General features: G+C 33.0%; 2 protein-coding genes across 3 annotated transcripts; one reads left to right on the top strand and one right to left on the bottom strand.

The window, feature by feature from the left end:
* Positions 1–257: 257 nt before the first annotated feature.
* Positions 258–3,594, top strand: LOC117922505 (photosynthetic NDH subunit of subcomplex B 1, chloroplastic). The gene is made up of 6 exons (XM_034840634.1): positions 258–952; positions 1,461–1,651; positions 1,826–2,083; positions 2,651–2,756; positions 2,981–3,066; positions 3,201–3,594. The coding sequence occupies exons 1-6, from the start codon at positions 359–361 to the stop codon at positions 3,364–3,366; spliced, it is 1,401 nt and encodes a 466-aa protein (XP_034696525.1). The 5' UTR covers positions 258–358; the 3' UTR covers positions 3,367–3,594.
* Positions 3,595–3,911: 317 nt separating this feature from the next.
* Positions 3,912–11,946, bottom strand: LOC117922506 (phosphatidyl-N-methylethanolamine N-methyltransferase). 2 transcript variants are annotated; one of them, XM_034840636.1, is made up of 2 exons: positions 11,561–11,946; positions 3,912–4,435 (listed from the first exon to the last, which is right to left on the bottom strand). In XM_034840636.1, exons 1-2 carry the CDS (start codon positions 11,803–11,805, stop codon positions 4,186–4,188), a joined length of 495 nt encoding a protein of 164 aa, XP_034696527.1. In that variant the 5' UTR covers positions 11,806–11,946; the 3' UTR covers positions 3,912–4,185. The 2 variants fall into 2 exon arrangements, with proteins under 2 accessions (XP_034696527.1, XP_034696526.1); XM_034840635.1 differs by lacking the exon at positions 3,912–4,435 and adding an exon at positions 4,459–5,962.
* Between the last annotated feature and the right edge of the window lie 13,366 nt (positions 11,947–25,312).

The following is a 25,312-nucleotide window of genomic DNA, read 5'->3' as shown; positions in this document are numbered from 1 at the left end:
TTTAATAATATAAATATAAAATATATATTTATGACATCATCGGTTTGACCACGGTTCGATTGTCGGTCCTACCAGTGAACCATGAATCCATAACTTTTTCGGTTCAATGTGAAAACATTGTTTTTTATATAACATATTGACTTTATAATGAAAGTCACGAGAAATAAAAAATAGAGTGTGTTACATATACGGTCACTTGCTTATTTAATTATCAAAAAGTTGAGGCGGTTAGGACAATTACACAGTTGGAAGCTCTTATCCAACCGTCTTCCACACATTCGAAACCCGACGTTTGTTTTTCTTGCCAACACCTTCCAAACTCAACCCAACCAGACAGTGAAGCGCCACCAGCTCCTCCATGGCCACACCTTATTTTCTCCCCAACTCCATTTCACCTTTCCTCACAAACCCATCTTCATCTCCTCCAATTCACTTCACCAAATCGTCCTTCTTCACCTCTCCACAACCCTTGCCTCCAACCACAAAACCTGGCTGCCGCATTCAGCTCAATGCCACACCCAAAAAGAAAAATCCCTGGCTGGACCCTTTTGATGATGGAGAAGACCCCAATATGGAGTATGGATCCCTCTTCGCCGATGGCAAACAAGACGAGGACCCCAGGCCACCCGATAACCCAGATAATCCTTATGGTTTCCTCAAGTTCCCAATGGGGTATAGTGTGGAGATAGCCTCATTGGCCTTGAAAGTGCGAGGAGATGTTCGACGTTGTTGTTGTGTGATTTCGGGTGGCGTTTATGAGAACTTGCTCTTCTTTCCTGCCATACAGTTGATTAAGGATAGGTACCCTGGTGTGCAAGTGGATATAGTGGCGTCCCCGCGTGGGAAGCAGACGTATGAGTTGAACAAAAATGTGAGGTGGGCTAATGCCTATGATCCTGATGTTGACTTCCCTGAGCCTGCCGAGTATACTGACATGATCGGAATTCTTAAGGTTCGTGGTTTTTTTTTCCTGTCTCATACTATGTGTAATGTACTGCAGGCAATGTGTTGAAGATCCTGAAATTTTTTGTTTTGATGTTAAATTGAATGTGTATTGAAGTAGCTATGTGAGAATTCAGACTATCTGCATGCTTCTACGCCCATATGAGTTCGGATTTTCAACTGTTCTTCATCTATTAACAGAATAAATGTATGGAAGATGGGGCATGCTAATGTTGATTGGTGATCAAGCATGCCTAAATACAAAATGCCCAAAACAAAATTAAGAATTTAATATCGTGGCCAGAGGAGAGATGTCTTCAATTTTTCTTGTTGAACCCAACATTGAAAATTTTTTTGTTATACTGCATCCTCCAACCTTTTCTACGAAAAGAAAGTAATGGTCCATCAATAAGTTACTAATGACACAGCCTTACTGGATTTTGATCCTGAACAGAAACCGAGTTCACTCGCTTATTTTGGATGAACTGTAATGGATGTTGCCTTGCACTGGCTTACAGGCTAGGTACTATGACATGATCCTATCGACCAAACTGGCAGGGCTTGGCCATGCTGCATTCTTGTTTATGTCAACAGCCCGGGATAGAGTTAGCTACATTTATCCTAATGTGAATGCTGCAGGAGCTGGTTTACTCCTTTCCCAAACATTTACACCAGATGGTATGAATCTATCAGAGGCTGGATATAACATGTGAGTTGGAAAACAACACGAGCTGATTTGGATATGTACTCCCACAATTGAAAACTGAGCATCCCTTTATTATAACACTGTTGTTGCCCTTAATCCATGATTGGTATGGCGTGATTTGATGTTCCATTGTAAGCTTTGAATCTCTGAAATTTTTTGTGTGCATGTCTGATTTAGGTACCATCAGATGGTTGACTGGTTAGGGAGACCAGCTCGGAATGTGCCAAGGCATCCTGTGCCTCCATTAAAAGTTTCCATTTCTAGGAAACTGAAGGAGGTTGTAGAGGGAAAATACAAGGCTGCTGGTGCTGAGAAAGGGAAATATATTGTGATTCATGGAATCGAATGTGACTCAAAGGCTTCAATGCAATCTAAGGGGGATACTGATAGCTTGTTACCCATCCAAAAATGGGCTGAAATAGCAGACACTATTAGGTATGAAATGATTCACAAACTTCTTTGAGAATCAGCATGCATATTGATAAGTAAAAATGTTTATTTGGCTGGGAATCTTATCCCATCTCCATATTGCTTCGGTTCTGAAGGGGCATTTGTGTGTTTTTACCACAGAGATGATGGTATGCCAATAAGTGTTTGAAAATACGAGCAGAATTGCCTTTAGACTGTAGTATCTTCTTTTGTCTATTAATCCCACCAACCAATTCTTTCAGTTTTTGTCTAATGATGGGCTTGAACCCATCACTATAAGTATGCAAAATATTGCATACTGTTGTCACTCATTGGAGTAAATTATCTGATGGAATGATGTTGCCAAGTGCCAGGCCTATGACCTGTTTCAGATGATTTATGGATGCATTGATCATGGGGTTATTTGGATTGAGTTTTCGTTACCCCGACTGTAAAGATGACCGACTCCAGGGCAGTACTTCAGTTATACTGAAGCATAAACCCTAATTTCCAGGAGCAATAGTTAGTGGAAGTTTGGGAGATTTAGACATTGCCGTTGACAATTACTCTTATGCTGTTTAATATTTGGAACAGGGGAATTAGGCCAATCTTTGTCATTCCGCATGAGAAAGTAAGGGAAGAAGTGGAAGAAGAAGTTGGAGAAGACGCCAGCATGGTGTTCATCACTACCCCAGGACAGGTATGCCTTCTTCCATTCAATATACATTACCTGAAAACAGAATCCATGACACCCCATCTTTAACCTCAGCACTTCTCCTTTGCCCTTACCTTGTTTCATCCTCCTTACAACCAAAAACATAAGACATGTCAGTAAACGGGAAACTCAATTTTATGCCATGACTATAACTTCTCAACCTCAAGGCTGATACTTCAATTTCATTCACTGATTCTGCCTACTTTCAGCTGGCTGCTCTTATCAATGACTCCCTTGGGGTAATAACCACAAACACAGCTGCTGTTCAGCTTGCCACTGCCCGTGAAAAGCCCTGGTAATATTTTCATAACCTCACTGCACTGCACATACTACGAATTTATAATTTTGGAAGTTGGATCACATTTATTCTTCTGAAAGTTTTAAACTAGTGCAAACTCTAATTTGTGCTGTATGGCACCATTGCTGCAGCATTGCATTGTTTTCTTCTCAACAGAAAGGAGAACTATTTGTTCCCAATGCACAAGAGAAGAAATGCTTAATTGTTTCATCCAAGACAGGGAAGTTGGTAGACATTAATGTTGAAGCTGTCAAAAAGGCAACAGAAATTTTTGATGTGTCCTTGGCTCTGGCCTAGATGAAGAAGAGGATCTTTTTTCAGTTTCCTTCTTCCAGTATAGCAGGGCAGACGCTGGGTTGTATAATAGAGAAACTGTCATTGATATAGTTTGTTTGTTCAGGTTGGCTAAGCATGACCTGGCTCCCAGTTGGGTTGGTTTAACCTGTATCCATTCAATTGCTTCAATTCAGTTGTCACTTGAATAAGATTTTAGCATAAGATAGGGTTCAGGTTGAGAATGACCAGCATATCAGGTTGATGATAGCACATACTACAATACATTTAACATGAGCAAATTCAGTTGTTTTGGCATGAAGAAATGCCCAATTACATAGAAAACCTGGTGGAAAGTCCGTATGAGTCCTTAAGAACTATGGAGTGGTAGCTTGTTGCACAAAACTTAATTCAATATTAATCATTTTGACTGAGCCAGACTGTTGCAAAGTAACATGAAGAAGATATAGATCTGTCTTTCATTGCACTTGGCTTTGTTGTGTTCTGGTTTTGGTTTTTTGCTTTGGAGTGCATTTTGAAGCATTTCAGCAGTAAAATGCAGAGAAACATACGTGAATGCATGATGGTAGACCTTTTCTGCTCTTGATATTTGTCTTGAAAACCATGGCAAAGCATAAACCATGCGGAAAAATGCGTTGATGTCAGTTATAAATTATTTCAAAAAAAAAAATCTCCTCAACACGGGGAAAATTTTGAATACAAGTACAGGCTGATAAATGATTGAGATATCAACCTCCTACAACAAAAGAGCAAAAAACGAGAACCTTCTGCCAAGGATTTATGATTCGAATATGGCTGGTTAGTGTCCAGAAACCTGCACATTCAAGTGAGTGGCTTGGCACGAGTAGCTGGATCTTCCTTTGATTCCAGTTTAATCATGAACACGTAGCCCAGTAACCACAGGAGAATATACTGGAAGGGCACCCAAGATATGCACGCAAGAAGACTCATAATGCTTCCTACATACTGAGGATCACTTATAACCCCAAATGGAAATGCTGTTACCCAAGGAATGTTCTTCCCGAAGCGTACACCATAGTAAGTGCCTGCCTCACCAAGCAACTGATATACCCTGTAAGTTGATCATGTTAGGACAACGGAACAGAGATACAGAAGATATATACAAAATATAGAGAAGCAAATAAAACTTGGGCTGCACTTGAAAATAGGTCAGTGATTTCTACCAAATAAGAAATGGGTATTTTCTTTCATGTGGATCCTATTTCAGGATTTACTCAGACTTATTGTGTATCCTCACTCCACTAAACGCCATTCACACCATAGAGATATGCATTTTATCGAACAGCTGTAAAATCTCTTTCTTGACTGCACTTACACTCGAAATAAATGAAGCCTCAGCAAAAAGGGGCATTATTAATCAACTTTAGTTGTCAAGCATACAATACAGACTACAAAATATAAGGAGTCCACTTCTTTCAGGTACAAATTAGGCTTCTTTGTGCCTATTTGAGCTTAAGAAGCTCACTGCAACACTCTCAATAATCTTCCTTTCCTATTAACTCAATTTGCTAGGTCCTTGTTATTTGAAATTCTCCAATTACTTGTTTTACTGTGGGAACAGTATCAGCATACCACTATTTTAATTCTGTCTGTGCTTGGAGATGACACAAGTCTATAAGCATTGTATGTTAACACCCTTCCTTTGCATGTGGAGAGACAATTTAGCTACAAATCAGTCCGGTCTTTACACTTGAAGATGATGACACAAATCTACGAGCAGTATACCAAGCTGACACCCTTCCTCATGTGTCCCATATCCACACATGGAGAGACAAATTACCAACCCAAATTTGCAAGCAGTATATTAGGCTAACACCTAGCCCTAAGTGTTGTCCCATACCCTCATGTGGAGATACATTAGTTACAAATGATTCTGTCTTTGCACTTGCGGATGATGATGCAACCTCATACCCGCAGGTGGAGAGACAAATTTGTGGTTACAACCTACACACAAACAAATGGAGAATAAACAATGGGAGAGATTCGAATTTGAGACCCCTGGTTAACTATAAAGCTAGTATCATGTTGGGCTTCCAACTTTCCTAAAAGCTTAAATTATTAGGATATGGACCTACAATGTATATTAGGCTAAAAATGCATAAATATGCTTAAAATGAAATTATTAAAGAATACATAATGAATGAACAAAGGAGTATGGGATTTTATTGTTAAAAAAAATGATTATATTACTTATAATTATTGAAAAAGAAAATAATTATTACTCATAAATGGTATTCTCCTTGATAAAATCTGTTTCAAATGTCATCTTCAATTTTTGGAGAGCTTAATCTTCATCTCATGAACCTCGCATACAGTTTGTAAGATCAAGGAAATTTGCATCGAAGTTGTCTTGGAGCAATATCTGATACCATGGGTTGCATTATCTGATGCTTGGGAACAACACACACATACCATTTCGAATACTAAGAAATTTTTTGCCATTGTTGCTGGGGAGTTGAAATTTGGGTTGCCACTTTCTAAGCATAAGCGATTTTCTGGCATTGTTGTAGGGGAGCTGCCTCTGTCTTCTGCGTGAACATAAATATACCATTCCAAGCACCAACCAATATCGAATTTGCTAAGGTAGCAATAAGAGCACTAATGTTAGATCGCAAGGAAATCTTTGAAGATTATTGCACTAGTTTGTTATAATCATCTAAAGATGAGGTAATAGACTCCATATTACTACCTGCAGGTTGAATAGTAGGAACATCAACTCCACCATTGGAAGAGGAGACAATCAGATTAGCCTATGTAGGATGACTAAATTTATCCCAACATTTATCAAAGGTATGATTAGTCCAACCACAGGGTAAGCTTTGCCTATCACTTCTACATCTGCCTTTACCTCCACCTAAACATCAACCTCTCAACTGCAAATAGGAGGACCATCTCTACGTTGTCCTGTTGATGCAAGTGCAGAAGTATCCCTAATACCATTTTCAAATGAAAAGGACTATAGATCAATGCATTGAAGACAAGCATAAACATTATAGAGAGATGGTAACTTCTCACTAATAAGTTTGCCATGTTTGACTCAGCATATTCAAAATCAAGGCTAAAAAGAAATTTAGCAGTCTGAAACTCTTTCCTTTGCCTTCATTGAACCTCAATATCAACAGAGAATGGTTGATACATATTTAATTCCTCCTACTTCCCTTTGAAGGATGCATAGTGCTCACTCACAGGTTTCCCATTCTACTTTACCCTAAAAACATCTTCATAAGATTCTTGAAATATTTTTTTCTTAAGAATATGTCTCTTTAACTGCATCACATATTTGTTTCATGGTTTGTAAAAACATGAAATTAGCACTAACATAGGGTTCAATAACCTTCCACAACCATGCTATTATCTTGATGTCATCTTGTTGTCATTCATCAAAACTTTTAGATTCCTTGGGAAGGACCTTCAACAAGATGCTTTAGTTTTCCCTTTCCCCCATATACACCATCATAGTTTTATCCCATTACGTCCCTTTAGCATACTTGTTAATTATTGAAAGGAGGAAGCAGGGACTATTGCACTTAAAAATTGAAACAAAGAAATGTTAGGAAACTTCAAACACTAACAGATACTTGCACTATACTTGCATTACACAACACAATCAATCACATAGGCACTGGTGCTAGAAGTCATTGTAGTATAATGTAGTAGATCATTGTAGCACGTTACTACAGCATTTACCATGACACATTACCGTAGCACACTGTGACAGTGCAAAAAAAGGAAGGTGGAAATTGTTAAGGATGTTTGTTTTATTTTATTTTTTTTACAATTAGGGTTCCAAATCAAACGATACCATGTTGAGTGAGAGAAAAGAATAATGTCTCGTTCTTCTTTTCTTTTCTTTTTTATAGGTAAATAATGTCTCATTCTTCTTAGAAAATATTTTCTAAAACAATTTTTGAAAACTATTTTCTGATGTTTTATAGAACAAAAGTCAATTTGGGAACTTGAAATGTTCTTAACTTTCTTTTTTTCTTTTCTTTTTTCTTTTTTGATAGGTTTGAAATGTTCTTAACTTGTTCTCTATGTTTTTAAATATTTTTCAAAACTAACTTTTATTTGTCGTGTTATATTTTCAATCATTCTTTATATTTGTATAAGTATTTTTTAAGAACATATTCTAAGAAAACATCCTAAGAACGTATTTTAGTTGTTTTTAAGAGCAAAAAAATGTTTTATGTTTTCTAATTGTCAAACATGGTTTCCTGTTTTTTTGTTCTTAAAAAAAAAATTTAAAAACAACTTCCAAACATACCCTAAACTATCACTTAATAACTACTAATAACTCTTTAACAGGCTTCAAAAGAAAATCTTCCCTTAAACAAATAGTACTTGATGAAGTGAACTGTCATTAACTCAAATGTGGCTTTTAACTAGTGTAGCAACTCATTCCTTCGAAATCAAATCAATTTCCATAAGGTAGTTAACTATTATATGGTTCATTCTTATTAGTCCACCCCTCTTAGCTATATTTTAGATGTTCCTAACAACTCCACTCATAACAAATCCTTTTTTACCACTCTATCAAGAGAAACACCAACTATCCAAGGAATGGCCAAACATAATGTCAACTACCAACATGCAACCCTCTTTTCTTAGGCTCTGATCAGTGGTCTAGAACTAAGCATGTAAACACAACAATTACAGGGCCCTAATATAAAGATTTTATTAAAGCCATTGGATAAAGATTTATCACAAGGATATCTAAAAGATACTACCAAGTCAATCTCCAACAGTGAACTACATGATTTAGAGACCATAAATTGGACTAGATAAGTTTCATGGGTGCAACATGTTACAAATGGGCCAAATTCACTAACCAATCCCATGTTACCTTCACATATGTGGACTAAAAGCTGAATTAGGCTCATTTTGGATCAAGATGCATCAACATTTCTCCAGGTTAGGATTGCACTAAAATCATCCTCACAAATCTTAGAAGGCCTTGGATCTACCACAAACGTGTCAAATGTTTCCTCCAAAGCATTATTAGTTCATTGGTTGAAGATGTTAAAGGATCACCACTCAATCAACACCAAGTTGAAACAAATTCAATTAATGGTATGTATTGAACAATGGGAGATGGTCATGATCCTTATTAGGATGCACATGGTAAGAGGGTAGTCAATATTTTTTTTTACTTCAAGAGCATAAAGCCTCTTGTAGGTTCTCTAAAAAAGTTCTGCAAAATGACTACTTTGTACACATATATCTTCTTAGTTTTTTGCCAGTCTTTTTCTACAATTGGGAAGAAATAAGATTTTCATTAAGATCTCAATTAAATAAATTTGGAAAGTATGAGAAACTTATTAGTAGATTGACAAACTAGTGGATCAAACAAGAGAACCATTCTTTCTCACTCCTAACCCTGACCCAACCCTCCATGAAAAGGAAACGAAAATTCACAAATGATCAATCAAGGATATGTGAGAGGTAAATTTGTAGCTCCCAAACAGTATCGATCCAATCTAGAAAAAACCTAGGTTGTCGTTTAGACGATAGTAAATTGCAACTACAGAAAAATCTGTTAGGGAAGACTTGAAAAAATCGGTGCTATAACACAAATTTTCCACGTAAGAGCATTTAATAACATGTTATGGCAAACGCTAAGACTTTCATTACAACTAAAAAGGATTGAAAAATAAGGTTGGAGCCACTTATTGTTGAATCTTGAGTGCACCTCCTATATTTGATTTTAAAGTATGAATTCATATCTGGAAATTTGCTTGAATTTTACTACCCTAATGATAAAATGACCCTTTTAACAACTTAAAGTTCTCAGTACTACAGTTTCAACACTAAATCTTTTCAGTAGTAAAATTTCAGCACTATCAAACTCTCCCTTGGGCTAAATTGTTAAAAAGAAACAAGAAAAAACCAAGAACAGATACTTCATTGTCTTAGCACCGTAACCTTCAACATTCGGAATTTATGGCATCTCAACAAATCCATCACAATTGAATTGGCCAAATAGTACCTAATACTAATATGAAGCAAACTATGTGCTATTTATTATGTAATCCCTTAAATATTTCACTTTTATGCAATTATCCTAGGAGAGGAACTTCACTTGTAGGTAGTTATCCTACAAGAGAAACTTGTCGACAAGTTACATGCAATAATCCCCCATCTAAGAAGAGCATCGAAAAGACAAGCCAAAGGAAGCTCACCAGGGGGGATACAATTTGAAATTCATAAAGAAAACCATGACATCCTCTAAATCTTATGAAATAAGATAACTAACAAAATAAAGTAAAATTTAGGTGAACATGTGCAAGAACACATGACCATATTACATGTACACTAATCAAAATTACTACATGACAAACTCAATTTTTATACATTAGATTAGAATCATGAAGAATTGGTGGAAACCAAACTGATTTTAGTAACAGAACAATACAGAAGAAATATGAAGATTCAAGCATGAGAAGCATTAAATTTGCTATTTAGCTATGTTGCTAAAATCCAAAATCAATCTTAAGCAACTCAACTTGAAAGCAGAAATGCATTGCATTTTCATCTATAAAAACATTTTCTTTTTACATATAGGAGAACAAAATATAAAAGAAACAAAGAAGCATTACACAATGTGATGTGGGACCACATACAATCCCAAAAGCCTAAGGTAATAGGAGATAGAGGTAGCTCCACATATAAGGCTCAACTAATGTTGGTAATCAACCGATGTGCAACATTGGACTTTCATCCGTCCTACATCAAACACCCCCACTCAATTGTTGATGCCCACATCAGTGGGTGCAGGGTGAGCCAAGCCAAACCTTGCTCTAATACCAAATTATGCAGGACCACACACATTCCTAAAAGCCTAAGCTAATGGGAGGTACAAGTAGCTCCACGTATACAGCCCAACCAATTGATGTGGGACATTGGAGTTCTATCTGTCCTACACATTAAACCTTTTGAAGCATTTTTAACTTTAAAGCATGGCACTTAACCTTGCTAAACTTTCAAATGACATTCAAATCAGGGCACTACTACTGTGGGTCACTCTACATAATAGTCAACCTATACCAATAACTAATCTAAGTTGATTCAACTGCGGATAATCACTAACTCAATTTACCTAAAAACTAATGTAAAAGAAAATGGTTAGGAAAAAAAAAAGTAATATTCAAACACATTGGATGTTTTAGCCAATGAAATTGGCATTTTTCAACCAATAACCCAGTAGGAGAGTTAAGGAACTCAACCTAAACCAACAACAAATCTATTAAAACATTAGTTGGAGCAAATGCCCTGATTAAAAGAAAAATAGCATCAAATAATTTCTATTCTATTTCTATCATCTCCTAACATTGACATTTATAATGGGTTTATTTTAGTATCCCAACTCCTCTCTCTACTGCACACACAATCAGTGACACCCAGTACAAAAGCAACCAACTAGTGTTACCACAACCAATTCAGTATGGCTAAGATCCATTCACAAATAACATGGATTTAATTTTTACACCCAAACTTTACCTACAATAAGAGAAAGTAAAGACCTAAAGTTGAGGGGACTTGCTACAGGCAAACAGAGGCCAAAGAAACTGAAAATCTTTATAATCCAGTAGGGAAGTTAAATACCTGAACAACGTTTAAGCTGACACCTAACCCACATCCATACTACTTAGGATAGTAGTAAAGACTTGTTGAACCAAATGCCCCCATTCAACCAAGAATAACTCATTCAAAATAGCATCATAGAAACTCCAAATTCCTTCATCCATTAACAGTAATATTTATAATGGGTTTCATTTTTCTTCCCAATTCCTTTCTATTCTACTGCTCGCTGCAACCATATGGAATCTACAACTCTAATACCCATTCATAAATTAGCATCCATTTCATTTTTTAACCAGAGAGGGAGCCAAAATGACCAGAATAATAAAACACTCTAGAAGCAATTCCCATGATCGCTACAATAAATGTAATATCCACAACAGTTACCCATTTACAGATTAATATGCATTTCTTTTTTAATTCAAACTTTATCCCTAGAGAAAGAAAACAGAGCCCTGAAAGACAATATACCCCAAAAATCAGTCAACCATTGTTGCTACAACCAACTTGGGATTCACAATGGTCAATACCATTTACAAATTGAGATACATTTCATTTATGTAAATTTTAACTAGAGAGCCAAAAAAAAAAAACTGACCTGAAGTTCAGGAACTGGCCAAATCCAAAGAGAGGCCAAAAGAAAAGAGGGGGAGGCCAAGAGAGGGAGGCGACAGAGAAGAGAGAGAGAAACTGAAGCAGCTTCAAGGCATGAGACACGTGAGCCATCACGTTCGAAGGGTCTCGCCTAATCCCACAAAGATCCACCCATGTCTGAGGATATGTCCACAGCCAATAGTAGAATGGGAACGGAAGCAACACCCCTATACCCGCCAAAATTCCCATTTGCCTCGCCACTTTTCTCCTCAAAATTTACTTTATAAACAATCTTTTCGTCCGAAAATTTTCGCACTGGGGAGGGAGGGACACCGTATCAGACTATTTCAGAGCCCATCCATCCCAGTCCGTTTTGTACACCCTAAGGAAAAGAGTACAGGGTCGTAGAAAGAGCTTTAGTTTGGTGCCTTTTTTTATTAAATAATCCTATTTTTAAGAAAAAAAAAATGCATTTTATAGCATGTTTACAAAAATACCGTACTTTTTTTTTTTTTTTTGCGCATAGATTTTTTTGTAATAATTTATTGGTAATATATATCTCAACTTTCATTTTTTTTTTCTTACTTCAAATAAAATTATATTTTCAAAATCGGATTCTTATCCGAGTATAGATTATAAATTTATACTAAATCATCATTAAAAATATCATTTTGTTGATAAAATTATTTTTTTTAAATAGAATTTGAGTATGAACACAATTTATAAATTTATATTAAAATCATCTTAAAAAAATGGTAAGGAAAATATTTTTTGCATATTTAATATTATTATGAAAAATACGAAAGAAAGTTAAATATAATTAAAATTATTAAGAAAATTGTATATTTTTAAATTATTTAATTTATATATAAAAGAGTTAAGTCCGTAAAAAAAGTTTAAAATAATATAGAAAAATAATCTATTAATTTTAAATATATTTTTTATCTTTTTTCACTTTTTCTTTCCTTTTATTTTTTGTCTCTATTTCCTTTCCCTTACGTTTTCCTTCAAAATTTCTAAGAATCAAACATAGCCTATATTTTACAAGATAGATTTAAGGCTTTCGTTATCTAAAATGAAAATTTATCAAAACACATGCAATTGTGCAAAAAAAAAAAAAAAAAAAAAAAAAATCATCAATTTGGTAGGGCTTTGCATAAAATTGGTTATTTTTGCTTCAATCAAACAATCAAATTGTTTTTCAATGTTATTTATGACCATTTAAAATAAATATATAGAGATGAAAATAGAATCAGCCTTTTGGACCAACATCTCGAAGCAGCCTTTTGGACCAACATCTCCTGTCCATAGAACAAGTTTTGAAATTCATATTTGACTTTCTTTCTTCTTTTTTTTTTTCCTAGAAAATCTTGATCAAATTTAGGTATTAATCTGTTTACATTTGCTTCCATTGTATATAAAATTAAATAAAAAATATTTTAATTTATTTTTTATATTCACCTTTTTCAATATTTGTAAAATAAAATGTAACTTTATTTTTCATAAAAATAAAATATTAAAATTTATGAAAAAAATATCTATTTATGAATTAACTTTATTTTAATATAACTAAATAAAAATAAAAATAATTAAACTAGGAGGGAGAGAGCTATGTCTTCATATTGGGTAACCTACATACAATAAAATGACAGTACACTGATCAATAATCATCATCATGTAATTATCAATGATAAAAGTGAGTTATGTTCATTCATGTCATGCTTCCAACACCATCATCTGATAATCAAACCAACAATATCAATATTTCATGCTTGTCACCTCCCATATCTAGCTAAGAATTAGTAAAATCCTATATGGGCATTGTTAGCGTAAGGATTTTCTCCTAAGTATATTTTGACAATAATAAAATAAGGTTCAGAATACTAACTTGTTTAAATTAAATAAAGTTTCAAGTTTTATTGTTAAAATTAAAATAAAACTCAAGATCACTTAGAAGATATTCAATTGTCACGAAGAGATGGATCCTTGAAGACTTGAAACGTTTAAAAACTAATGTAAGATGAATCTCATGGGTGCACTTAGGATAAAAAATAAAATAAATTAAAAAAATAAAAAATTATGCACTTCCAATGCATTCATTCGTACCTTGTTTTCACATGCTTAAGTTATTGGAAGATTAGAACTAAGTTTAGAAGCTTTTTAGGCTAGTTTTACCGAACTAGTCAAGGGTACCCTAAACCAATTGAACTAGTTGGGGAACTAGTTCAACCGATTAAGCCTTCTTGGTTGAGAATTGGTTAAGCCTGCTTAAAAATATTCCTTTTCTTTCAATAGCTAGTGTCACGCCCCAAAACCCACTCGAAGGGCATGACAGTCATTTCACACTTCAAGTCCAAAGGCTCAGAGTGGAAACGACACAAACATTCATATTGTAACTAGAAATTTACTAATTACCAAATTCATGTTCAGAGTAGTAGAACAAAATTCTAAAATTTCCAAGTATCAACTTAAATAAACTAACACATCAACCATAGTGTTATTGTCCAAATAACTCCAAATTCAAATAATTTAAACGGGAATTAAATTTTAACATCTAAACAATGTCTAAAAAATAAAATTTGAACCAAAATCCTAACAAAGAAAAAATTCCCAAGCCTAGCCATCACTCCTCGCCCGAACTGAAAGTACCTAAAAAATTATCAACAAAGGGGCATGAGCTTAAAGCTCAATAAGGAACATCAATGCAGTTTCATGAATCAAATATTTTCAATTATGCTTGCAAATAGGAGATATAACATATACTTATTTTCATAAAAACTTTTGAATTCAAAAATACTAATACATTCAAATTTTTCAACAAAACTTTCTCATATTCATTTCAAAACAATTTCTCATCAAAACCAAATCAAATACATTCAAAATATCTTTACTTTGGTCATCAAATAACAAATGGTGCCCAATTAGGTGGGGCTTCACAAATGAGTGGCTAGTTTCAAATTTGTTCTAATTAAGGTGAACAAATCCAAATATCAACAATTATAACCCATTGACTAGGGCCATAAAGTCAACTATTATAACCCGTTGATTAGGACCATAAGGTCAACTATTATACCCATTAACTAGGGTCATAAGGTCAACTATTATAACCCATTGACTAGGGTCATATAATATCAACTATTATAACCCGTTGATTAGGGTCATAGAAATGTCAACAATTATAACTCATTGACTAGGGCCATAGGAACCAAAGTCAAACACCTTATTTCATTAATTCAAACTTCCAAAACAAAATATCATATCTCCAAAATTTTTCACTTTTCATAAATAAACAAAAAAGATTCTCAAATATACTTTCCATACATAACACATATTTGATCCATGCAAAAAGATAAAAATAATATTTTTACACTTTTCAAAATACAATATAAAAAGGAAATTATTTTCTTCTGTAAAAATCTACATTAATTTCCCTTACCTTGAAGAAGCACTCAAAATCTTGAAGTATTTAACTTTGAAGAATTTCCTCTTCACCTAACATAATATCATACACAATATTGATTATTGATTATTTATCCAAACATATAAATTTGAAAATCCTAAAAATATTTTATTTAGTATTAGGGATCCTAATTAATTTCTCATATTAATATTATTACCATCCAATATTATTTTCAACTTCCTAAACAATAATTTATTTCCTTTTTTCTAACTTATCTAAAATAAATCTTTTAAGAATATTTATTTGCATTAAACTATTATTACTATTATTTAAATCTCCTACCGAAACTTAACAAATACCCCATGCAATTTTTTTTTTTTCAACATGTCAAATCCTTCCTAGGCTTCTTTCATCATTTTTTTTCCTCTCTAAAGTCAAAACTTTTAACCTCCATACTCACAATTTTATGTAATTTTCACATGCAAAACTATATAATTTTTTTAATTTTTTTTTTGTCTAGATCTATTCATTTGAGTAATCAAAATTTATTGGCCTTCATTAATAAATCAAACTATGTTCATAAATTTTTAATCTTTTTGACCTAGAAATTAATTAATCGAACTCTAATCAAAATTGAGATATTCCAAATAATATTTAAAGTGTTTAAAACTAATTAACGAATATAAAATATTAATTTAAAGATTAAAAATCTTACCTAAAAATTTGATCTTCAAACCCTAAACCTTCAAACCTTCAACCTTATGCTCTCTGATTTTTCTGATCTCTGTGTAAAAGGGTTTTCTGAATAGAGAATGTAGGAAAGATATAATTTATATACAGGGGTTTTAAATACGAAAAGACCTTTTTACCCTTATTAAATTACTTTAATTAATTAATAATTTTTAAATTACGATTTTACCCCTAAATTGGGTTTGGGGCATTACAGCTAGTGTCTAGTAAGTTGAGATCCAATCAAGGTTAAATCTCACCAACAACCACTTGTAGAGCATTAAATGCATTAACAACTACTCAATTGGTCAAACCAAAGCTCAATCGGTCGAGAGCTTTTTGCCCAATTTTGGGTGTTTAAGTGGTTTTTCTATAAATTGGAGAGCTCCTATGCATTTATTAAGAAAAGAAAACATATATTTATATGCTTACCATTCATTTTCTCTCATTCAAAGTTCTCTACTCAAGTGCATTAAGTCTTTCACTAGCAAATCGTTTAGTGCACCTTTTCATGTCATCCTAACTATTTTTTTTTTTTTTTTTGTATTAAGCCTTACTTGTGCTAGGGTTGAGTGTATTAAAATCCCCTTTTCTTTGCTTAAAGTTGAGTGGTTGAGACTTTAAGTTGGTGAAGAATTTGAAGGGAGTGTAGTACCCACTGGACCATGAATTCAAGTGTATAAGATTGAATGTTTGGTTTGAAGCCTTGATTAGTGGAAGTCCCACTTAGAAAGGAAATTAAAGAGAGTGAATGTAGGAGGGATTGTCAAACCACTATAAAGTGTTTTCACTTTTCCCTTTATCCTTTACTTATTTGCTTTAATTGTTGTTTTTTATTGTTTAATTGAATCATTTTTGTAAAGTTTTTAATCACTCAATTCACCCCTCCTCCTTCTTGGGTATTTTCCTTTAATTAATCAACCTTGTTCCATAGATATATCCATATCTTTTTAGGCTCTAAACTTAAGGATGTCAACCTCCATTCATTAGGATATAACCATCTAAGGATGATCAATCCCAATAAGAATTTGACAAAAAGCCTAATATCAAAGATAATAATTCTCATGTTGATGTTGTATGTCACACCCCTAAGTCTAACATATAAAGAATCCAATTATCATCCGTGTATGATCCATACTAGAACTTATCAATTACCCAACCTACCTCATTTTTCAATTCATATGGAAGTTCATTAGTTAGAGATGAAAGAGCATTGGAGCAATGCGTATAAAAAGCGTGCTGAGAGATGTAAAGGCATTGTGTTTATAAGGTACCATGATATGTGAGATATATGTCGTTTGTGGACACATATATGATATATGCTGTGTGAAAAATTAATTTTTGGAAAAAGTTGGAGTCGCCACTTATTTTATTTTTATTTTAAAGGGAAAATAAAACAAGAAAGAAAAACCCTAAAATGTGACTCCATAATTTTTGGAAAAAGCATGTCCTTGAAAAACCCGAGTCTTGGTCCGGGGATCAGGTTACTTATTGGGAAGGTACCTCTAGGAGGTAGCACCCCTCTAAGCCCTAAAAAGGTCTCTACTGACTAAGTTGAGGGAAACATGGCAATTAATCGGTTAGTTATGGATACCTAAGTAGGCTAGGTGATTTTGAAAAATAGCATGCTTAGCAGGAAAACCAATCACAATCATGAAGAAGATTTAGGGTACGTACCTGTACTGCTTCTTAAGTGCTATCACAAGGCATCAAAGTTAGTATAGAAGTACAGCACACAACATGTATTTAATCATAGCGAATCTAGCATACATCTAAGCACCTAAGGATTATCAAACATATGCATATTTCACAATGACATGATTGTTTACAAAAATTTAGAAAGTAGGTGATAAGGGACGTACCTGGGTAACATAGATAACTTACAATGCGCTTCCATAAGACATGAAGGGTTAGATAATAAATAATAAAATATAGAAATCCTAGCATGCTCGTTATCTAATTGGCATAGCAAAAATTATCAAAATATATGAAAACACTAATTATCACACTTATCTTATATACAATTCCTAAAAAAAAGATAGACATAATTTCAACAAGTGACAAAAGTGGCAACAAAAATAATTTTTGAAAAGATTTTCTTATGTAGGGGTTTCACCAATTCCCCAATTGATATACACGAATTTAGCCTAGAATTATCCCATTTATTTGGGACCACAAGCTTTGATTCGTGTTTTGTTTAAAACTGTAATTTTATTTGAAAGATGTGAACCGATCAAAACATGGTTGCACATTATTTTAAAAAATGAGATTTTGATTCTAAGAATCCTAAAGGAATTTTGAAATGGTTTTTAAGGAAATGAGATTTTGAGAATATTGTTATGTTTTAAAGATAAAAGAAGTTAATTTAAAAACAATAAAATGTATGAATCAAAATACCAAGCAAAAGAAAAAAGAACAAATCACAAAGTAGAATTTTTGACAACCGATAAAATTGAAGTGGTGGGAATGGAGGCCAATCTTCACTATTTTTCGATAGCCTCTAAAAATTGATTTTGACAAAGGATGACCAAAGTGATAAACCAAAACCTTAGATCTTACAAGCACTGAAACTTTAACAACATTTAATCTTAAGATAAACTTAATCAAACACTAAATATTATGTGACCTTTAAAATAGTACAACGATACGTATCAACTAATATTGACGATTTGGAGTCATAAATTTAATCGACTAACTAAACAAATGAAAAATAAAAATAAACACATAAAATAAATGAAATTAATCAAAAAAATAAAATGAACTATTTTAAGCACAAAATGACAACATGGGGATAGATTAAACTAATAGCCTACAAATTTGAAAGCATAGAATTAATAGAAAAATGGAATTAAAAAAAAAATATTAACCTAAACTAAACAATATGAAACCAAACGAATTAATTAAAACTCTAAAAAATATCAACTAAAACAGGATCAATCAAGAGTAAAATAATTTCTCTCTTTATTTATTTTAAAACATGAATATATCAACGCGGAATGAAATAAATTAACCGACTTAAATTCTAAAACTAATAAACTAGAAGGATGAATCATGAATTAAATTTAACAACCTTTAGATATGAAAAGAGTGGCATGGAATCAATTGAACTAATAAACTGAATTTTAATAACATCTAAACTAACAGATAAATTAAAACTGAAACGTATGAAATTATGGATTTCCTAATTGAGAACAAAAATAATGCTAATCAAAATTCTAAATTTCTAACCATTATTACAAATTATCCAAACTCTAAAAAATCCTAACTTTTCCATTATTAACAAAAATTGCCCAAACCAATACTAAAAAAAACTAATTTGTCAAACTAAGAAAATGAATTGTAACCACATTAGACAAAAAATCATAATTTTCAAGATGGAATAATAAATCAATAATAATTAATTAATTAATTAATTTATAGTTGGATAAATATATATATGATCAATTATTTTAATGAACTAAAATTTTATAAGAGTGCTTAAATCTAAGGTAAAATTAAAAACTAACAAAATGATTTTTAAAACTAAATCTCTAACCTATAGAATCAATTTTATTTATAATTAAATAAATTACAAAGCATTAAATTGGTAACAAATAAATAAATAAACAATCAATAATTAGATAAATTAAAACCATATCAAATGAAGATTAAAATATATATATATTTTCATGTGAAGCTATCTAAAATCATATTTTATGAACTTAATATAATACATTAAAACTAACCTTTAACGTGATGAATAAAGAAAAACTAAATAAACAAATGTGAGATTGTATTGCCATGTTAAAGCAAACACGTATTGGAACTAATAAACAAATCAACCCACTCACCTAATATAATAATCCAAATTGACAATGGTACACCAAATATAATAACTAAAGCAATTAAACCAAAAAGTAGTGTTCTTGTTGCCATATTAAAGGAAACGTACTGGACCATAAAACATTCAACCCAATATAATAATCTAAATAGGAATCAGACCAGACTTTTATATTTTTTTTAAAGCAAACACAACATAAAAGACCAAACTTACCCAGCGGCTAAGTGCGTGGTCTGTTCTTCCCAAAGTGGCAGCCGTGTAAGTGGATCTCCTTCAGGTGGAGGTGCGTGTTGAAGGTGCTTCCGGAGATGTGCGGCTGGTATGGCGCAGGGTGCAGCCGTGACACTTGCAGTGTAAGATCACGCTCCGCAACCTAATATGAACCGTTTCGATGAAGAGCAGATGCACAGACTGATGATGGATGCAGCCCGTGGAGATGAAGATTTGATGCGTAGACTACTCTCAACGGGAAACCCGTGTTCAACCGGCTGATGGTTCTCTTCTCCCAGATGCGAATTTCCCCTGGACTCCCCTGTAGATGGCAGGCCTGTGTATCTGTCTCTCTCCCGTGTGGCTGCAACTTCTTCCACTTTTCTGCAGAGTGCTCACCCTTTTTCTCAAATCCTCAGTTGATCCTCCTTTTCCCTTCCATGCTGCGTTATTTTCCTTTTTTCTTCCCTGAAAATTTCCTTTCCTTCTAAAGAAAAACTCCTCTCTCCTTTTGTATCTTCCCCACAAAACTGTCTTTATTCATTCCCATGAGTGTCCTTCTATCATGCCCTGAATCCACCCTTCCAAAACCGGCGTGATCCCTTTCCATGAGCGTGTTCTGCACCTTCTCATTGACTCCACCTTCAAGGAAAAATCACTCACCAACCCGGAGAGAGCTAGCAAGCAGTTGCGTGTTGCTGAGTCACCTTCCCAAAGATATTCTCTATTCATTCCTTCCTTCTAAAACACTAAACGATCCATCATTCCATAAAATGCATAACCTTCCTTATCCATGGCCTCTATCAAATATCAGCCTACAGAATTTCATAGAAACGTGCTCAGAATCCTCCAGAATGTGCACCCAACTCCTTACCAAAAATGTGCTCCAAGTCCTCCATTTGGCTAATCTATGATAAAAAAATCAGTAAAAGTAACTATACTAATAATAATAAATAAATAAATAAATAAATAAAACATTTAAACAAAATTATTAGATTATTAAGGACAAGTATTACGAAAATGTGACAAAATAATAGGAAAATAAAATAAAGGAGGAAATAGACAAAATAATAAATAAAATAAACAAAAATATAATAATAAAAAGCCAAGATATGCAACTCCATAATAAACGCGTCATGCAAGTCATGCAAGCCATACAAAAATGCAATCCATACCAACCATGCAAGCATGCAAAAATTCCCTAAAAGGTAACCTAAGTGGGTCTAAGATGCCTAAGTGAGCCTAAGGTGGTTAAGTGGGCCTAAGGTAGTGCCTAATGGGCTTAAGGTGGTGCCTAATGGGCCAAGTGTATCTAAAAGCCATCCTAAAAAAAAACAAGAAAAGCCTAAGTCTAAGTTAGGGCTGCCAAGGGTCACAATAAGGGGTCAAATAATCCCTCAACCAAAGTCTCCAAGGTGACTCAGAAAAAGGTAAGTGGTGAGTAGTATTGGGCCACCAAGGAACTACTGTGGAGCACTGAAAACGAACTTAAAGACATGTGTTAAAGGGACAAAATTGAGGGTCTACAGCTGATGGAGAAAGAGGCACTATAGTGGTTTTTGCATGATATGAGGATTTGTCGAGAGTTCGAATGACATTGTAGTCATGGATTGTGCATGTGATTGACTGATTATACATTGGGTTGTCTAATGATGTGTGCTTATCTGATTGTTATACTCGATATTATTTACATTGAATGTTACCTACATGATGAAAATCTTTTTCTATTTTAGATTGACTATCCTAAAACCTTCATTATATTATCATTCACTAGGTTATACCCACTTTGTAGTTTCCTAAATTTTTCAAATGAAGATCTAGTTGAACCAATATCGAGTAAGTTTTGGAAAACAAACAACAAAGGATATAGTTGTTGTTACCATTTGTTTTGCTTCTTTTTGGATAAAGTATCGACATGTAGCCATCTCCTTATGTTTGTACAATGTTTGTAAGAGGATCCTAAGGCCGCTTTTGTATACTCAAAACATTATATCTTGGAAGGGTAATGAATGTGTAATTCCTTTAATATGCTTCTTGAAATATTTTGTCTAATTACAAGGTAATTTTCTTTCGTAGGATAGTATCTCTGTCTCAATTTTTAGACTTAAGAAGAAACACTATTTTGCATGAATAACACCTATAAGGATGCATAGTCACATAAACACATTCACAAAAAATTTTATGAGTTTTGCATCAAGTTCCAATAATTTTTTTTTTTAATAAAATCATTTATTTAATATTTGAGCATACTTTAGGGATGACATTCTTAAAAAATAGAGGATGATTTGGAAGTTAAATAGAGATCTGGATGAAAATACAAGGATTATTTTTGTATTTTACCAAAAACAAGTATAGTACATTTTTTAAAATAATAAAAAATTATATTAAACTTGTATCTTCAAGAAATAAGTTTAGAACAATTTTTTTATTTTTTACTTGACCTACGTGAAGAAGAGGCTTCTGTATGTTTGTCCATCAACTGTTTCATGCGCATAGGTTGCATGCGCAACATTGACTCATAAGACAGTTGTAGACCCTCTATTTTGTCCTACTAGCACATGTTCTATTACGTGTTCGTTTGATACTTTACAATAATTCTCTGATGACCCATTGGGCACCACCCTAGGCCCATTTAGATACACCTGGCCCTGTAGGTACACTCCTAAGTCACTTAGCACGTTTTTTTATCACTTGGACACCTCCTTGGTTTAGTTTCCACCTAATTCACCTTGGCACTTTCCACTTAGGTCACCCAGGTCACTTGGATTTTTTTTTTTATTATTATTTTTTATTTTATTATTATTTTTTTGTAAGCTTAATTCTCTAAGATTAGTTTCTTGATTGATGAATTTTTGAGACTAGGTGAGTATTCAGCTTGATATTTCTTTATTATTTTATTTGGGTTGCCTGAGATGAGTTTTCGATGTTTAATTGTATCAGCTTGATGTTCTATTTTTTGTTTTCATTTTATCTTATTTTTTCATATGTGTTTTAGTTTAATATTTAGATTATTGTTATGTGCGTATGATATTTATTTATTTTTCCTGCTTTATTTGTTCATTGATCCACTTATTTATTTTCAGAAAATTGCAAGTGACTAGGGATCTTATATTATTATTATTAGTACCAGTATTATTAGTTGTTTTATTATTATCAATATTATTATTATTATTATTATTATTATTATCCTTATTATTATTATAATCATTATTATTATTTTTTATCATTACCTTTGTTATTCTTAGTACCATTATTATTTAGTTATATTATGCTTTTACTATGTCATTTTATTTTCATTTTTTATTGTATTATGTTTTTTTTTTATTGCCTTATTTACTTTGTTTTTATTATATAAAAAAATAAATAAATAATAGAAAAGGAGAGTCGATGGACTACATAAGAAGAAGAGGAACAAAAAAAATATATTTTATGGAAAAAATTAAAAGTCAAAAGCCAGCAAGAAGCATGGGGATTAAAAGTTGTTATTTTTAAAACAAAGAACGGAATAGTAGAAAAATGGATTTTTCTTGGAGAGAAAGGAAAAGTGGGGGGGTATTTCCCGAAGAGGCTGTGAGAAATTGGAGCTACATGGGAAGCTGTAAGGGAAGTCTTAAGGGTGAAGTCTGGAAATGGGGAGGAAGGGGTTTCGAACAAAAGCATTCAGATTTAAAGAAGGAAAAAGAAGGAAAAAGCAGAAAAAAAGAAAAGAGAAAGAAAGAAAAAAAAGAAGAGGAGATTGGAAGAGGAGAAAAATAGAGAGACGAGAATGGGAGAGAGGCAAAAAAAGACAACACAGGAAAGAAGAAATGACTTACATGGGGAAGAGATTTTCTGATCTTTTTGGGTAGAAAGAGAGGTTCCGGTAAAGTGGGTTTTGAGAAAAAAAAAAAAAAAAAACAAGGAAGAAGCAAAACAGAGGAGGAGTAGAATCAAAGGAGCACCTTGAGGTATGAATATTGCAGATATCTTATTCATTTTAGTTATTACCCTATTCCTCATTCATTGCATGCTATTCTTGGATGCTTATTTGTCAATTCGAGAGTGTGCATCAAGTGGTTTACCACCATGTGTTTTTTTCTGGATACAATGCCTCGGGTATGAGTGTGTTTGGATGATTTTGGTGGAAATACTTTCTGTTAATGAGGGATTGATTTTTTTGGAAAGTGGCAGTCGCGTGTTCTCGTGTTTGAATGCGACAGAGAAATAGAATGATCCAACAGTGTTGATTTACTAGAAACCATGCATGTAGGTTAGTAGTTTTTTTTTTCATGGCTGAAATTGGTGGCACATTGAGTTAATATTTTAATGGAGGATGCAATTGTTTTCATGTGGAGATCTAAAAGAGAATACAACCACTTTCATGTGAACCTGCTTTGCTGCGCTAATGGAGAAAATAAATACAAGTGAAATTGGTTATTATGTGGCTGAAATGCATGTCGTGTTATCATGCTAGTGGCTTTGATATTTAATGTTTTTTTTAAAAAAAATGAAACAATGGGGATATGGTGGTCATGTATAGAGTGTTCTTCTCACAACAGAATTATGGAACATTGTGGTTGTTAGTTTTGTGATGGTGAATGGAGTATTTTTATGAGAATCTATAAAGAATTCATGAATGTGTAGTGGTTTTGGTTATTACATTTTTTTTATGGTGTATGCATGAAGGATTCATGGATGTGTAGAGATTCTTTCTGTTAAATCTCCATGGCTGAATTTTTGTGGAGAATCACACATATAATGGTCGTGTGTTAGTGAATAAATTTTGTGGAGAAAAAAAGTTGCAGACGTGCTGCTCCATTTTGCCACATTGGTGTGGTTTTGATGCTTGATTTTTGGAGGAATTTCAGCCACTTTAGTGCATGTTTTCATGACTATGTTGAGGTTAGCAAAGCTTTGATGTTATTTGTTTTTTTTTTTCCTTTTTTAAATCGATGAAATGGATTGAAAATATATGTCGGTTGTGAGATGATCTAATGCTTGCTTTGAATTTTACAAATCAATAGATGAATTGGAGGTAGTGTACAACTAGTTAATGGAGTTGTTAGTGCTTTGATGTTTTAGGTTTTTAAATTTTGAATAAATCAAAGGAATATAAACGTGTGGCTGCATGCATGAGTTAGTGCTTTGATGTTTTAGGTTTTTAAATTTTGAATAAATTAAAGGAATATAAATGTGTGGTTGTATGCATGAGTTAGTGCTTTGATGTTTTAGGTTTTTAAATCTTAAATAAATCAAAGGAATATGATTGTTTGGTCGTGCGCATGAGTTGTAGTGCATTGATGTTTTCTATTTTTTTAAAAAAATTGATAAATCAAGGAGAATACAATATATGGCCGGCCATGAGATGTTTCAAGTATGTTAGTGGTTTGTTTCATTTAATTAAAAATCAAAGTGGAAGTGGTCGGTCATGGTGTTTTGGTTTGTATTGTTTTAAATTTAAAATGAAACAAATGATAACTAATATCCATGTAGCTTTATAATATTCGTGAAATGTTGTTTGTTTATTTTTATTTTATTTTATTTTATTTCAATATTATTATTATTATTATTATTAGTATTTTTTTTTTCATTTCCATAAAATCATTTGTTGTTAATTT

Source organism: Vitis riparia, chromosome 9 (assembly GCF_004353265.1).
Source record: "Vitis riparia cultivar Riparia Gloire de Montpellier isolate 1030 chromosome 9, EGFV_Vit.rip_1.0, whole genome shotgun sequence".
In the NCBI taxonomy this organism is placed as follows: Eukaryota; Viridiplantae; Streptophyta; class Magnoliopsida; order Vitales; family Vitaceae; genus Vitis; species Vitis riparia.
Note: the sequence above shows the minus strand (reverse complement) of the source record. Positions and strands in the feature narration are given on the sequence as shown.